We start from the raw sequence: 16,352 nt of genomic DNA, 5'->3' as shown, positions 1-16,352 counted from the left end.
CTAGAGCCCATAGAAGCAGGCCGTCGACAACAAAGCTATCTGAAGCAGCAGAACGCACAGCGCCGAGCCGAAGAGCCGACCGGCCGCCGCCGTGAGGAGCCTGGCGTCTCTGGAGGCGCAGACGCTGCGGCTGAACGCAGGGTGTACGTGACGGTAGTTGTTGTGGAGACGAGTCACATGATCCACATCCTCCTCTGTGGAGAAGATTCCTGAAGAAAACTGCTCCAGCTGGGGAGGTGAAGAAAAGAGATGTTTTTAAAGATCAATAATAACACATAGAACCACCGCCTTTTTCAATCATAATGATGCACAGAATGACTTTCAAACAGTCAGGACTTTACACCCAGTGTCCTAGTGGTGCCTAGAGTGGGCTGGTGTTGGTTCATCTGTGAGAAGTTTAGTGTTGGTGAGATGGACTGTGTTGTCATCAGGCTGGTCTATCTACTCTCCTCCTTCTCAACCGACTGCTTTGACCCACAGGGCGGCTGTTGACTGGAGGTTCTATGGTTGTTGTGACATTCTCAGTAAACTACTATGATCCCATGAAGATCCCTTCACTCTGCATCTTCTGGCCGCCTGAGACCCACTCCTATTCTGGCTCCTGGGGGGTCGTTGAAAAGAAGCAAGCTATTCTCTGTCCTAGCTCCACAGTCGGGGAACAAACTTTCCACCACAGTCAGGAAATCTGAAACCCACCCAATTTTTCACTGTCGACTAAAAACACACTTCCTCAATCATTATATGAATAATCTTTTTTTTAAACAAACCTTCTTACTGTCTTTTACTATTATTTACTATGCTACTATGTCTATACTACTATCTACTATGTTACTATACTACTACCTGCTATGCAAATTATGTCTAGACTACTATACACTCAAGTTCGGCACTGCTAGACGAACAATCCCATTTACTCTTTGCTGCCAGACATGTACCCCTCCTGCTGACTTGTTGTTCACAATTTGTAAGTCACTTTAGATAAAAGTGCCAGCTAAATGACTAAATGTAAATGTAAATGTAATGTAAATGTCCGATCTCCAGGACGGTCATCAAGGAAAAGCCGCCTATTCTCAGTCCTTGCCCCACAATGGTGGAACGAACTGCCCACCACAGTTAGGACAGCCGAAACCCGTCCAATCTTTCGCCGTCGACTAAAAACGCACTTCTTCAACCATTATCTGAAATGAAAAAAATAAAAATAATAAATAAATAAAATCTAACCCTAACTAACCCTATTGTCATGCACTTATGTCCTAATAGGGAGGTGTAGTCCGACGTCACTGGTTGTTCCATCCGTATAGGGATTTATCATTGGGGAAATGGATTATCGGCTATTGTAACTATTCTACCGCATGGAAATTGAAAAGCTTTCCATTTTTGCACAAAATGAGTTCCCTTCTATCACTAACATTATTGTTTAAGCATTTTTGGTTGAAATACAATTTTGTGATTTTTTTTTATGATTAATTGCGAATATTTTCATGTTGAGCTATAGATTGTGGATGAATAAGCACAGAAAGTGTAAATATTTCATTCATATTCCACTGAAGGATTACAGATTCTTACATCTAAGCTCCTCTGGTCAAATCATGATCATCGTCTCCCCCACTCTGGAATGTGGCTGTAGGGTCCAGTGACCAAGCCAGACCATGCACCCAGAAATACTTTGACCTGATGACCTGTGTGACCTAATGACCGGTGCATGCATGGCTGCATCGGGCCTCTGGCCACCGGCCGTGAGCAGGAGCAAACCTGTTATGGTTTGACACCGACCCCAAACGCAACGACACAAGAGAGTAGGATTCAGAGTTGCCAAAACAGGGGCTTGTTTATTGAGACTAATTAAACAGCATAGAATAGGAAGAGTCTAAACAAGACAGGAATTCAAGCAAGGATGAAAATGTTCTGCTGCTCTGCAGCTTCTCCCGAGGTGGTAGTAGGGGGTAGCAGATGCTGACGTCAGAGCCGCTCTGCAGACTTCTCTCGGCAGAATCTCCGAGGTGATGCGGGACCGAGAGAGAGAGAGAGGGAGCGAGTCAACACAGGGTGCAGGTAGAACGAGCAGGAGAACAGGAGAGGTGACTTGTACCCAAAAACAAAAGTTATCCAAGTGAACTAATCTTCGTGTAAACACACACAGTGAGCAATGTTCCAAAACACAATCCCAAGTGAAAAATATCTTCGGTGCAAAAATAGACACTGAGAGCGAAGTCCAAAATACAATCCAATGTGATAATATCTTCGGTGTGATAAACACACAGTGGGAGATGTTAGGTCAAAATATTATCCCAGTGAAACAATCAAGAAGGCAACCGCTGGGTGAGTGACTGTCTGATAAAAAGGTGGTAATCTTCAGTGTTATAAAAACACACGAAAACGGAATTTGATCAAAGACAGTCATTAAAAACTCACCCAGGCGTTGTGCGTAAAGAGCGCTGGAACAGCAGCGGAGCGAGCGCGTCGCCACGGGAAAAAGGTGTCCAAGAGGAAGGCTTCTTGGATATCCTGGAGGTAAAGCACAGGGAACAACAGCAGCAGCAGGAACGGCGAATGCAAACAGAAAATATCAAAACGATCCAACAAAACTTGAGTGGGGAAACGGGGTATAAATAATACGGGGATGCTTGATTGACAAGCAGTGACAGCTGGGGAATGTGATTGAAAAGCGTGTGGACGGGAGAGAACCAATCAACGACGTCTCTGGGAAGAAGCGTGTGAATGGGGGAATGAAATGATTAACAGAAAACAAATGGAAAACAGAGCGAGGTGGTTTAAAGGAACAGAGCGAGTAAGTGAGCATGGACAGAAACCTCACAGTACCCCCTCCTCCACGGGAGCCACCCGGCGACCAGGCCGACCCGGCTCGTCAGGATGGGCACGATGGAAGTCAGTGATCAAGCCGGGTCCCACGATGAGCTGCCGGGAGACCCAGCTACGCTCCTCAGGGCCGTAACCCTCCCAGTCCACCAGGTATTGGAACCCCCGGCCCCGCCGACGAACGCCCATCAACCGGCGGACCTGCCACTGGGGGTGACCATCCACCAACACGGGAGGCGGAGGATCAGGAGCTGGAGGCATAAGGGGACTGAGGGAGACGGGCTTAACCCGGGAGACATGGAACACGGGGTGGATGTGCATGGACGCAGGAAGCTTCAGGCGCAGGGCCGCCGGACTGAGTACCTTCAGGACCTCGAAAGGTCCGACGAAACGGGAGTTGAGCTTCTTGGCCGAGGACCGTAGCGGGAGGTCCCTTGCGGAGAGCCACACCCTCTGCCCAGGGCGGTAAGTCGGCGCGGGAACCCGGCGCCGGTCGGCACCACGACAGGCGCGCTCAGATGTCCGGAGCAGCGCGGTCCTGGTGATCTCCCAAACTCGTCGGCAGCGGTCGAGGTGGTCCTGCACGGAGGGAACTGCCACTTCCGCCTCCTGTGCGGGACCCAAGGAAGCCGGCGATCAGGGGCACTGGAGAGGGGGACAAAGACAGAGGCCCGGAGAGGGGGACCGGAGACGTGGACAGAGGACCGGCGAGGGAGGCCGGAGACGGGGACTGGGACCCGGTGAGAGGGCTGGACGGCACCTGAAGACACCGGGCACGACAGGAGGAGCTCCACCCCTTGATGGTACCGGAGGACCAGGCGATGTGGGGCTCGTGCAGCGCGAGCCAGGGCCTGCCCAGGACCACAGGGACAAGAGGAGAGCTGGTGACGAAAAACTGGAGCCTCTCAACGTGGTCACCAGCAACGGTGAGAAGGACTGGACAGGTGCGTTGAGTGACGTCAGCCAGGCGGCGATGATCCATTGCGAAGACCTCCAAGGGCCTCTCGAGGTCCTCAAGTGGAATGTTGGCCCGGGTGGCAAACCCAACGTCCATGAAACTCCCATCAGCACCAGAGTCCATGAGTGCACCCACCGTCGCCCGCTGGTCCGCCCAGGCTAGGGTGACGTCCGCCAGACGGTTGGGTGGTGCACGGGTGGGGGAACAGGAAAGACAGCTCACCAGGATCTCCCGGGGTCTCGGCGAGCCTGGTCCTCTTGGCCGGGCATGGCAATTGGAGACACGGTGTCCACCCCGGCCACAGTAGAGGCAACGGCCGGAGAAGAGCCTGGACTCCCGTTCGGCCGGGCTAAGGCGGTTGCGTCCCAGCTGCATGGGTTCCCCCTCGGTCACGGCTCGGGAGGGAACAAACCCACCAGTCACGGAGGGGGCAGGGCGGTCAGCACTGTAGAGGCGGCCGCCGGGAAAGGGGGCCCCTGAGCGGAGGTCGATGGCACAGTCATAAGGCCGGCGAGGCGGAAAAACCTGAGCCCTGGACTCCCTGAAAACCCCCTCGGGGTTGTGGTACTCGGGGGGTACGTCTGGGGTACAGAAAACCTCCTCGAGGTCGTGGTCCTCGGGGGGTACGTCTGGGGTACTGAAATCCTCCTCGAGGTCGTGGACCTCGGGGGGTGCGTCTGGGGGTCCCCGTCGGGTTCCCTCACGTCTTCTCTCCTGGAGGCGTCCGTCGATGCGGATGGCGAGGCTGAACAGGTCCTCGAGGGAATCAGGTTCCTCCCGGGTCGCGAGCTGGTCCCTGACTGCGTCACTGAGCCCACTCATGAAGGTTAGGCGAAGTGCTGAGTCGTTCCAACCACTCTCCACCGCCGCCAGTCGAAACTCCAGGACGTAGTCTGTTACCCCGCCGCTCCCCTGTCGGAAGGTACCCAACCGGGCTCCAGGGTCCAGACCACGGGCTGGATGGTGGAACACCCTGCGGAGCTCAGCCACGAAGTCTGGATAGGAGAAACAAAAATCTGCATCCATTGCCCAGGAGGAAGTGACCCACTGGGCTGCCCGGCCTGAGAGCAAGTTCGTCATATAGGCCACTTGGGACCCTCTAGCAGTAAAACGGCTTGGTTGATGACGGAAAACCAACTCACATTGCATGATGAATGTGGCACAATCCTCGGGATTGCCGTCGAACAGCCGTGGGACGGAGAGACGGGGTTCCCGAGGTGCGGGATCGGGAAGCGTGGGAACTGCTGGGACTGCGGGGAATGCTCCTGAAGGAAGTGAGGGAATTAAAGCGTTAACGGTGTCGCTCAGCGTGTGAAGCTGAACGAGAATACCTGACTGTTGTCCTGCCAGAGTGGCCAGGGACCCTTGAATAAGCAGGACCTGCTCTCGGAGTCCCTGTACAGCAGCTGCAGCCGCATCCAGCTGTAGGCTGTGTTCCTTGGCTGACTCTAACTGGACTGCCGCTGCTGTGCTGACTCTCTTGCGGGCGCAGACCGCGCAGGCCAGTACGAACCCCTTGACGTCGTTCCTCATGGTGGGCCACCAGAATCGACGAGCCAGGAAGGAGAACGTGCGATGAACGCCCGGGTGGCAGGCGAACCGGCTGGTATGGCCCCACTGGAGGACCCGGGACCGGACTGAGTTGGGGACAAAGAGACGATTAACCGGTACATTGCCTGGAGCGCGATGGAAGCGTAGGGCACGCCTTACCACCCCCTCGATGCCCAAGGTGACTAGTCTCTCTGTGTCGGCTGGGGTCGTCATTGGTTGGATCGTAATGTTATGGTTTGACACCGACCCCAAACGCAACGACACAAGAGAGTAGGATTCAGAGTTGCCAAAACAGGGGCTTGTTTATTGAGACTAATTAAACAGCATAGAATAGGAAGAGTCTAAACAAGACAGGAATTCAAGCAAGGATGAACATTTTCTGCTGCTCTGCAGCTTCTCCCGAGGTGGTAGTAGGGGGTAGCAGATGCTGACGTCAGAGCCGCTCTGCAGACTTCTCTCGGCAGAATCTCCGAGGTGATGCGGGACCGAGAGAGAGAGAGAGGGAGCGAGTCAACACAGGGTGCAGGTAGAACGAGCAGGAGAACAGGAGAGGTGACTTGTACCCAAAAACAAAAGTTATCCAAGTGAACTAATCTTCGTGTAAACACACACAGTGAGCAATGTTCCAAAACACAATCCCAAGTGAAAAATATCTTCGGTGCAAAAATAGACACTGAGAGCGAAGTCCAAAATACAATCCAATGTGATAATATCTTCGGTGTGATAAACACACAGTGGGAGATGTTAGGTCAAAATATTATCCCAGTGAAACAATCAAGAAGGCAACCGCTGGGTGAGTGACTGTCTGATAAAAAGGTGGTAATCTTCAGTGTTATAAAAACACACGAAAACGGAATTTGATCAAAGACAGTCATTAAAAACTCACCCAGGCGTTGTGCGTAAAGAGCGCTGGAACAGCAGCGGAGCGAGCGCGTCGCCACGGGAAAAAGGTGTCCAAGAGGAAGGCTTCTTGGATATCCTGGAGGTAAAGCACAGGGAACAACAGCAGCAGCAGGAACGGCGAATGCAAACAGAAAATATCAAAACGATCCAACAAAACTTGAGTGGGGAAACGGGGTATAAATAATACGGGGATGCTTGATTGACAAGCAGTGACAGCTGGGGAATGTGATTGAAAAGCGTGTGGACGGGAGAGAACCAATCAACGACGTCTCTGGGAAGAAGCGTGTGAATGGGGGAATGAAATGATTAACAGAAAACAAATGGAAAACAGAGCGAGGTGGTTTAAAGGAACAGAGCGAGTAAGTGAGCATGGACAGAAACCTCACAAAACCTGAACATAATATCATATTCATCCTTAGACTACCTTATATGCCAAGCCTGTCGTATCATCAATTATTAACCAGTCATCAACCTCCCTAAATTTGGAACTCGCAAGAGTATATAAAGCCAGATTGGACTCACCTTTGTCTCCTGAATCTCTGTTCAGCCGGCTCATACATATCAATCAAAATAACTCAGCTTTTTTAATACTTTCAAAAGGTACACCATGCAAATGTTAAATGCTTTATTTGTTTTAAACGAGACGATTTAGAAATGGGAAATGGGGAAATACATTGCGTTGGACAGAGGGTGGAACACGAAAAACAGCAATGACGTAACCACTACACCTCCCTATATACTAACCTACACTGTAGCACTCAACACTTTGATGAACATTGTTACTTAGCTGATAGATTTGTGCCCTTCCTGATGACTTGTCATACAGAACTTGTAAGTCGCGTTGGATAAAAGCGTCAGCTAAATGACTAAATGTAAATGTAAAAGCCCAGGACGGTAGCCATGTCTGCAGGCAGCCTACTAGAGCCTGTGTATCTGCCCGGCACTGATGTGACGCCACACTGACAGTCCCTTGTTTTGTCCATTCTAATGTTCACTTGAACATTAATCAAATCCTTCCATGCCTGTCTGTCTGCTTTATGTAAAAAACCAGGGCCTGGTGACTCTGTCTGTAGGGCCATTCATGTTGATGAATAGGGTGGTAGAACAGCTGTCACTGGGAGGAGTCCTATCTATCTATTTATGAAGAGGTTCCTTGCATAAATGTATAAATAGTAGTGCTGTCAGGCGATTAAAAAAATTAATCTAATTAATTACAGGATTTGTAATTAATTAATCTAATTAATCGCATTTTAATCGCATAACCATTTTATGCCTGATATTCTATATTCTATAATCATATTTCAAATTGCATGTGTCCAGATGGCAGAATTCAGTACTGTATCTACATAACCTTCTGTTTAATCATCTTCCATCTATTAATTTGCTTAGATTTTTCAGGTCTGGTCAATTTGAGCATGGTGTTATTCACAGTCAAAGATAAAAAAAAAATGTATTGATATTCTCATTTGGTTCATTACAATTGACTCAAAATAAGATTTTCATTCAATCAATCACAGCGCAGATTGATTGATTGAATGAAAATGTTATTAACAGATTGCAGAATGGGTACAATACAGTACGGCTCAATACACACAATTGTTAAGGGCATGCAGACCAGAGAAAGACTTTCGTCTTGTTTACATAGTGAAATGAATTGTAAGTAAGGGTGCAACTTGCACCGTATTTCTGACACTGGGAATACATTCCCTGAGATTCATAGATGTCCCTAGAATCAGATACCAAGAACATGCAAATGGACCATATTAAAAAAAAAAGTCTGTAAATGTGTATTCTACATTCTCATGGAATGAATGAGATACTGGGGGGACTGGAACACGGATATGCTGCGTAAATCAGCACCCGTCTTCAAGGCCTTCAGTAGGTTTTCTGATCTGCACGGTTTCAGCCAGCTAATCACCCAACCCACAAGGGTATGCGATTCGACACAAACCACCATTGACCTCATTTTGACCACTGACAAGTCAATGATCTCCAATAAAGGGGTGATAGCATGCGGGTTAAGTGATCATTATATGATTTTCTGTACCCGCAAAAAGCTAAAACAGAAGGCCGGCTGTCACAAAACAGTCACATCTAGAGACCTCAAAACTTACTCTAGAGAGGCCTTTAACCTAGAACTGGGGAGCTTGGACTGGTCAGATGAACTCAGTGGTACACAGGTTGAAGAAACATGGCTTGGATTCAAAACCAAATTCACAGCAATACTCAACAACATGGCACCGATAAGAACCACCAGGGTTAAAAATCGCGCTGAGGCATGGATGCACACTGAAATACTGGCCGCTATGAAAACCAGAGACAAAAAATGCTCTGAACTTCATAAAAGTCAGACAAAGCTTTCCAAAAGCTCAAACAGTGAACTCCAAGCCCACGTGGTTGAACTAAAAATCCAAAGAAACAGACTAAGAAATGACGTAAACACCATGATCAGAACCGCAAAAAGAAATTTCATCAACGACAAAACTGAGGAAAACAAAAACAAACCCCGCGAACTTTGGAAATTACTCAATAATCAACTAGGCTGCAGTAAAAAACTTAAAACCAGATTCTCAAACATAAACATAAAAACGGACAACACGCTCATCACAGACAAGCTGGATGTAGCCAATTACTTAAACATCTTCTTCACAAACATAGCCACAACACTGGTAAACAAACTACCCTCCCACTCAGGGCATTATGGGGTAGAACACATAGTAGCATACTACAAAAACCTAGGGGTCCACAAAGACGACTTCAAACTTGAAATGGTAACAACCGATGAGGTACTCAAAAAATTGAGCGCCCTCCAACCTAACAAGGCCACTGGCCATGACAACATCCCCTCCAAATTCCTCAGAGACGCAGCAGCCGCCATCACCCCAGTCATCACACACATAATAAACCTCTCTATAAAACAGGGGCACGTCCCCAAGGACTTCAAAATTGCGAGAGTGACCCCTCTACACAAAAAGGGCAGCAAATTAGACCCAGGCAACTACCGCCCTGTTTCTATTCTTACCTCCATCTCGAAAGTCATGGAGAAAATAGTCTATGAACAGGTCGAAAAGTACTTGGCGGAAAAAAATCTAATCTACGAATTCCAATCTGGCTTCAGAACGTCCCACTCCACTGACACATGCCTCCTCTATTTGAACGACCACATCAAACAAGAGGTGGACGCGGGCAAATACTGCGGCATGGTCATGCTGGACCTACAAAAGGCCTTCGACACTGTCAATCACTCCATTCTAATGGACAAGCTAAAAGCAATTGGTTTTGATAGCTTATCAGTGAGCTGGATGCAATCCTACCTGGAGGGGAGAGAACAGATGGTAGAGGTAAACGGTACTCTATCCCCCCCCCCTCACAGTGAGCTGTGGTGTTCCACAAGGAAGCATACTAGGACCGCTACTCTTCCTAATTTATGCAAATGACATGTCGTCAGCCTGTGACTGCAACTTGTTCCTGTTTGCGGACGACTCAGCCCTGCTGGTCTCTGACAAGAACAAATTGCAGGTTGAAAAAACCCTCAGCACGGAACTAGGCAAAATCTGCATATGGCTCGCTGATAACAAACTATCATTACACATGAGCAAAACAGAGTCCATTCTCTTCGGTTCAAATAACAAACTCAGCAAGACCGACGGATTCTCAGTTACAGTGGGTGACAATATTGTCACAAGGAAAGACGAAATTACCTACCTGGGTTCCATCCTAGAGGCAAATCTTTCCTGTGACAAAATGGCATCCAATGTAATAAAAAAAGTCAACCAACGAACTAGATTCTTGTACCGGATCTCCTCTCTGGTAAACAAGAATACCCTGAAGACTCTGGCAGGAGCACTCATTCAAGGGTACTATGACTATGCGTGCACCTCATGGTACCAAAGCACCTCAAAGGCGCTTAAAACAAAATTACAAACATCACAAAACAAACTGGTCAGACTACTACTTGACCTGAACCCCAGAACCCACCTCACCCCTGCCCACTTTGCCAACCTAGGATGGCTTAGAGTAGACGACAGAGTACAGCAACTTGCAATGGGCCTGGTCTACAAGATACACTATACGACCGGGGTGCCCATGTACATGTCAAAATACTTCCCAAAGGTCAGTGAATACCACAACCACTACACCAGAGGAAGCTCAACAAATCATGTTAAACCCAGATTCGGCTCAAACAAGGGACTAAACACGTTTCGCAATTATGCCACAACAATGTGGAACGCCCTACCCAAAGCTGTAAAGGAATGTGAATCCCTGCCCACATTCAAAACCGCTCTTAAAGAGCACCTACGGGAGGCTGCAATTCGAAACTGGCCACCGTAAATGCCCAAAACCCCCACCACCTCCTAATAGACAGTCTCCTCACCACCGCATGTATATATTCCCTCCCCGCCGTATGTATATTTCCCTCCCACCCACCCACCCCCTCCTAATGTACAGTCCCCTCCCCATCATATGTATATACTCTGTCAGGATCTAGGGGTAACAGTACTGTATATTTGAATACCGTTATGTCACAAATGTATCAGTACTAAATACCTATATGTCCATATGCCATAAATGTCATGTATGTTGTGTATGTCATAAATGTCTATATGAATTGAAAATGGGGGACCCTGATGGAAACAAGACAAACGTCTTTCTCAGGTCTGCATCCCCTTAACAATTGTATGTATTGAGCCGTACTGTATTGTACCCATTCTGCAATCTGTTAAATAAAGTTTTCATTCATTCATTCATTTATACAAAAAAATGATAAAAAAAAATGATATAAAAAAAAAAAAAAAAAATTGTAATTCATTTTGAGTTAATTTTCATAACGTGATAATTTGCTGTGTAATTAATTAATCTAATTAACGCGATAAACTGACAGCCCTAATAAATAGATACAAAATGAAAATACTGCTTCTGTCAGAAACTGTGTTAACACATTTTCACACATAAATGTATTGAAATTAGTTGTGTGTGTGGTTAACTTGTTTTATCTACTGTATGTTTAACACTATTGGTAGACCTAAATATTTGTCCCCTTTCGTGGTAAACTTTACAAAAAGGTATCATGGTAGTTTGATGGTATTTTCAGTCAATTATTTATACAATGGTATCAGCCATTGTATAAATAATTTACCATTGTACAGCCATGGATTTAAGTCATGGATTGATAATCTGCCACTTTTGTACTTAAATAATATGGTATATTCCACTTTAAAACATGATACCAATGGTGAAAATAACATGATACTCTTTTCTAAGAGTAGTGTGTTGCAAATGCGCCAGAAATTAGCTGCCAAATTAGTTTATCTACAAACGTTTTCTTCTGGTAAGATGTCAACACCACTGTACTGCTGCTACCTGAGACCAGGAGACGTAGATGGGAACTTCATACACTGTCCACAGCACTGCTTGGGAGCAGGGGGGCGTGGTCAGGCTGCCATGGTAGCGGTAGTACTGACTCAGGTTGTGTTGAGGCAGCAGACCAATCAGAGGAAACGGTTTCACTGTAGTCGCTTGACCTTGAGGGACATCATTATAGATGAGTAATATACTGATGATGAATAAAGTTTTGAACTCTGTGTGTTAAAGCATCAAGTAGAAATCAACATCAAGTAGAAATCAACATCAAATAGAAATCAACATCAAGTAGAAATCACGTGTGATTATTTATGCCAACCTTTGTATGCCACAGAAGGAAGTCGATGGGCGATGTGTCCAAAGTGAACATTTTCCGCATAATTGACCTACAAGACACCAGAGGAGATTTATATGAATATGCTCTGAATACCTGAAATCAATACCTGAAATCAATCAAACTAATACATTTTACCTGTGCAATTGTAGCTGAATGGCCTTGCCTGAAGACTAATATATCCCTTGGTCTGAAAACTAGTAAGCCTAATAATATCTCTCTTGGTCTGAAGACTAGTAAGCCTAATATCTCCCTTGGCCAGGGGGGGGTTCACCATTGGCTGAGTGGTAGATGTTTGGTTCTCCGTGCCTTGGTTGAACTCCAGGTGGCACACACAATGACATCTCAACTTACATCCATGAAGACTGCGAGGACAGCGAGACCAGTAGGGTCCTCTAGGGCAACAGAGAGGTTGGGATGGATTGACTTCATGTTGACGATGTGCATCTGGAAGAGATGAGGTAAGGATGAGGTATTGATGATGTAGTGACAGGTCACAGGTAAATACAGTTTATATGATATCAGTCCAGCACTGCTGTTTGGTATATACATCTTAAATCCAACTTTCTTGCCCTTGTTTTAGCCTGGTATCAGACACATACTGATACCCTGTTTTAGCCTGGTATCAGACCCATACTGATACCCTGTTTTAGCCTGGTATCAGACACATACTGATACCCTGTTTTAGCCTGGTATCATCAGACAGACGTCCCATACCGGTATCGGTATCAGTACATCCCTAATCTCTCTTTTCTGCCTGTAAGACCATCAGGTCAACAGGTCTTGAGACAAATATCCCACATGACAAACGTCAACTATAAGCACATCAATGACAAATGAATGAATGAATGAATCAATCAATCAATCAATCAACATGACTGTCTCTCAGCAGTAAGCACCTTGCGGTATAGGTGTCCCCAGGTCATACCTCCATAGGGTATCGGTGTCGCTCCACGGTGTGCTCTGAGCCGTTGGAGGCGGGGCTTCCCCAGTGAAAGTGAAGCTGTGTGGTATGGTAGAGGCCCGGCAGACCCCCGCCACTCACTGACATGCCACTGCCCACCTCCAGAATCACTACACACGCACGCACACACACACACACACACACACACACACACACACACACACACACACACACACACACACACACACACACACACACACACACACACACACACACACACACACACACACACACACACACACACACACACACACACACACACACACACACACACACACACACACAGGCCACCATATGTTATGAGACAGTAGAAGGTAACATTTGCACTTTTGGTCATAACATATTAAAATGTGTCATAAGCAGCACATTACAGTACAGTACAGGTACATTGTGACTGGAGTTTAATGATTACAATCAGAGCATCATAGACATTTTCTATGCAATGGGATTCTCTATACACCTGAGTGCCCGTCGTTGGTCAGTTTCCAGTGACCTGATTGGACAGTACTGAAGCCCTCCAGATGTAAAGCGTCCAATGAGGCATTCCTGGTCATATCGTAGTCCAAGTTGATTGGAGAGTGGTGTTCCTCCAGCAGGGGGTGACAGGAAGGGAAGGTTTCTCCCCAGGCGTAGGGGTCTGTAGGGGGCAACATGGCTTCAGACTAAACACCACACACCAACCTGTGTTTCATCAGGCTTTTCCACTGTGAAAACTATAACTAATATAACTATAACTAACAAATTAAACTAGATGGTGAAATTCTGAACCCATTAACCATTGTGGACAGACCATAGACTCTTAAACTTTTCAGCTTGTTACCCAAATGAGTGGGTAGGAGCGTGGCTTGTTAAAATGTAGAATATCTCTCAGAGTTGTCTAATAAACTCCATGAGTGATCACACTATGTGCACCGTCCGTACTATAGTGTTAGGGGAGTAATTACTTCTCTTACAACTGCTCATGTGAAGTAAGTGTCAAAGTCTCAAGTGTCATTTAGAGATGGAGAAGTTGTCAGCGAGTGACTTACCACAATGACTCTCATCGTAACAGAAGTCCTCTGAAACAACATTAGAAAGATAAAAATATAATTTAGTCATGGCTATCTTGAATCCACAGGTGATAAGCCATAAATGACCAGACAGTAAAGAAGTTGTGTATTTTCTATAGATAAGACAGTGGTTATGTATATTCATAGTTAGAAATGACAGCTGGTGCATATTGATAATTAAAGTCAGTAGATGTTATGTATTGTACATAAATTCATAGTTAAAGACAGTAGAGGGGGTTTACATTCATAATTAGACATTATAGAAATTGTAGGTCTGGAAGGTATACCAAATAGTACTGGTATACTGTTTTATACGGTTCTAAAATAAAATACATGTATACTTTATATTTATAGTTAATGAAATAAAAATAGTTCCTAACAGCAGTATTAAACAAATCCTCTTTTGAAGGAAATAGCACCATGACAATTTTATAGATAGGACAATATCCCGTTGTAATATGTATTGTAAAACAAAATACTGTCAAATACAATATATACAGTATATTTTTCAAGACTAAAAAAATATATTCTGGCCATATCGCCCAGACCAGGTTAGAATCTCCAAATATATTGTCTCAACCTCTTAGCCTGCGACAGCCCGCCCGTTTTCGAACTTTTTGCAACCGGCACTTTGGCGACCCCTAGTGGCTCGGGTGTGCATATTTTGTAATACAATAATTATATATATATCGAATTGAAGGCTTATTTGTTGCCTGTCGATAGCGACAAAATCCGACAAAATCCGTTTAGCGGTTCTCGAGTTACATGCCGGTATTTGAGGCTTGTGCAAAGTACACGGTATTGCACAAAATACCACTCCCGACTCAGGCTGCAGTAGTTCCGTCAATCTAGATCCGATCTCAAAAATTATTGTGGATCCTTGTAGCCAATGAGTGTGGCTTCCAATGATACCCCATGTGGGGATGTGTGAATCAGGGATCTAGGTGAACAACTAAATTCTTTAACAGGAAGCCAAATTAATTGAAGTCTATGAGAAAACTGAGTTTTTCTTTGTACACAGTTGACCAAAATCACTCCTAATCACTCATTTCTGAATGGATCTTTATGAAATTTGGATATGTACTACATAAGGCTATGGCTCCGTCTGGATTTGTAAGCCATACCACCTTCTGGGGAAATACTACCTCTGGACTACTAACTACAGAAAAACTTGAGTAACAAGTTTTTCTACAACTCAAGTTCAGACCTATGTTACTCTATTACGTTAGCACTAAAATAATCAGAAACTTCAGAATGTCATCTTTCAAAAGAGACCAGGCTGATGCATGTGCTATAAGTATAAAGTATGTTGTTTTGGTTTGCAAAAAAAGTATGCAGTCCTCAAGTTCTAGTTAAAAAATTGCCACTTTTCTGCCCGCTTGATAAGCGGTAAACAACATAGTCCTATGTGGTTTTCAGCTGAAGTCTTCTATAGTGTTAAGATCCTTACCGGAGTCAGAGAAGCCTCTGCCAATCAGCATCATCATCAAAGCAACTGTGAGCATCATTATATGGACACAGAATTCCACGGCGCCACACGTTCAAGTGAACCTGACCAGCCAGCGGAGATGGACTAGAGACCGATGTAGATAGAGACTAGAGACCGGTGCGGAGAGACTAGAGACTAGCGTGGAGAGAGACTAGGGACCGATGTAGATAGAGACTAGGGACCGGTGTAGATAGAGACTAGCGTGGAGAGAGACTAGGGACCGATGTAGATAGAGACTAGAGACTAGCGTGGATAGAGACTAGGGACCGATGTAGATAGAGACTGGTGCGGACGCCTTCAGGCTTAAATAGGAGCAGAGGTGAATGAACACGGAGTCTCTCTGGGCTGGTCACTGGAGTGTGGCGTCGCTGTTCAACAGGCCCATTGATGAGGAGAGCTGCCTCAGCGCAGATGGCTGACGACTGATACTGCTTCTACGTCACAGGGGAAGTTTGAAGCTCAGAGTGTTGGGCCCGGGGTTCCCTGAAACAACCCCACAATAGATATGCATTCAAGTCACAGACCAACATTTGAGACCAGGATTCTGTCCCAGGGATCACCGTCTTGCCGTACTGTATTGTACCCATTCTGCTATCTGTTAATAAAGTTTTCAATCAATCAATCAATCAATCAATCTTTGTTGTCAAATATGATTTAGTACAGGATTGGATAACTGTAGTTGTGGAGGTAACCAGAGGAGAGATTGACACCTACTGTATGATCAGAGTAGTTATTCCTATACTGGGGACCCCTATGGAGAAATGGATGAAAGTAGTAGTGAAATGAATGAAAGAAAAGCTGAAATCCTGAATAGAACATTGTCATCTCTTAACTTAAAGGGGTAGTTCTGATATTTGGAACCGTGTCTGTACAGACGGGAGCTTGACCCCATTGACTTTGCATTGATTTATGGCTAAATTATCCGG

General features: G+C 45.9%; 1 protein-coding gene across 1 annotated transcript; it reads right to left on the bottom strand.

The window, feature by feature from the left end:
* Positions 1-15,442, bottom strand: car15 (carbonic anhydrase 15; the record flags this gene model as incomplete). Its single annotated transcript, XM_084324933.1, has 8 exons — positions 1-228; positions 11,591-11,751; positions 11,910-11,976; positions 12,279-12,371; positions 12,853-12,998; positions 13,349-13,525; positions 13,917-13,946; positions 15,388-15,442. The coding sequence occupies 8 exons, from the start codon at positions 15,440-15,442 to the stop codon at positions 1-3; spliced, it is 957 nt and encodes a 318-aa protein (XP_084181059.1).
* Positions 15,443-16,352: the final 910 nt, after the last annotated feature.

This window comes from Notolepis coatsorum (assembly GCF_963971535.1).
Source record: "Notolepis coatsorum genome assembly, chromosome: 11".
NCBI lineage: Eukaryota > Metazoa > Chordata > Actinopteri > Aulopiformes > Paralepididae > Notolepis > Notolepis coatsorum.
Note: the sequence above shows the minus strand (reverse complement) of the source record. Positions and strands in the feature narration are given on the sequence as shown.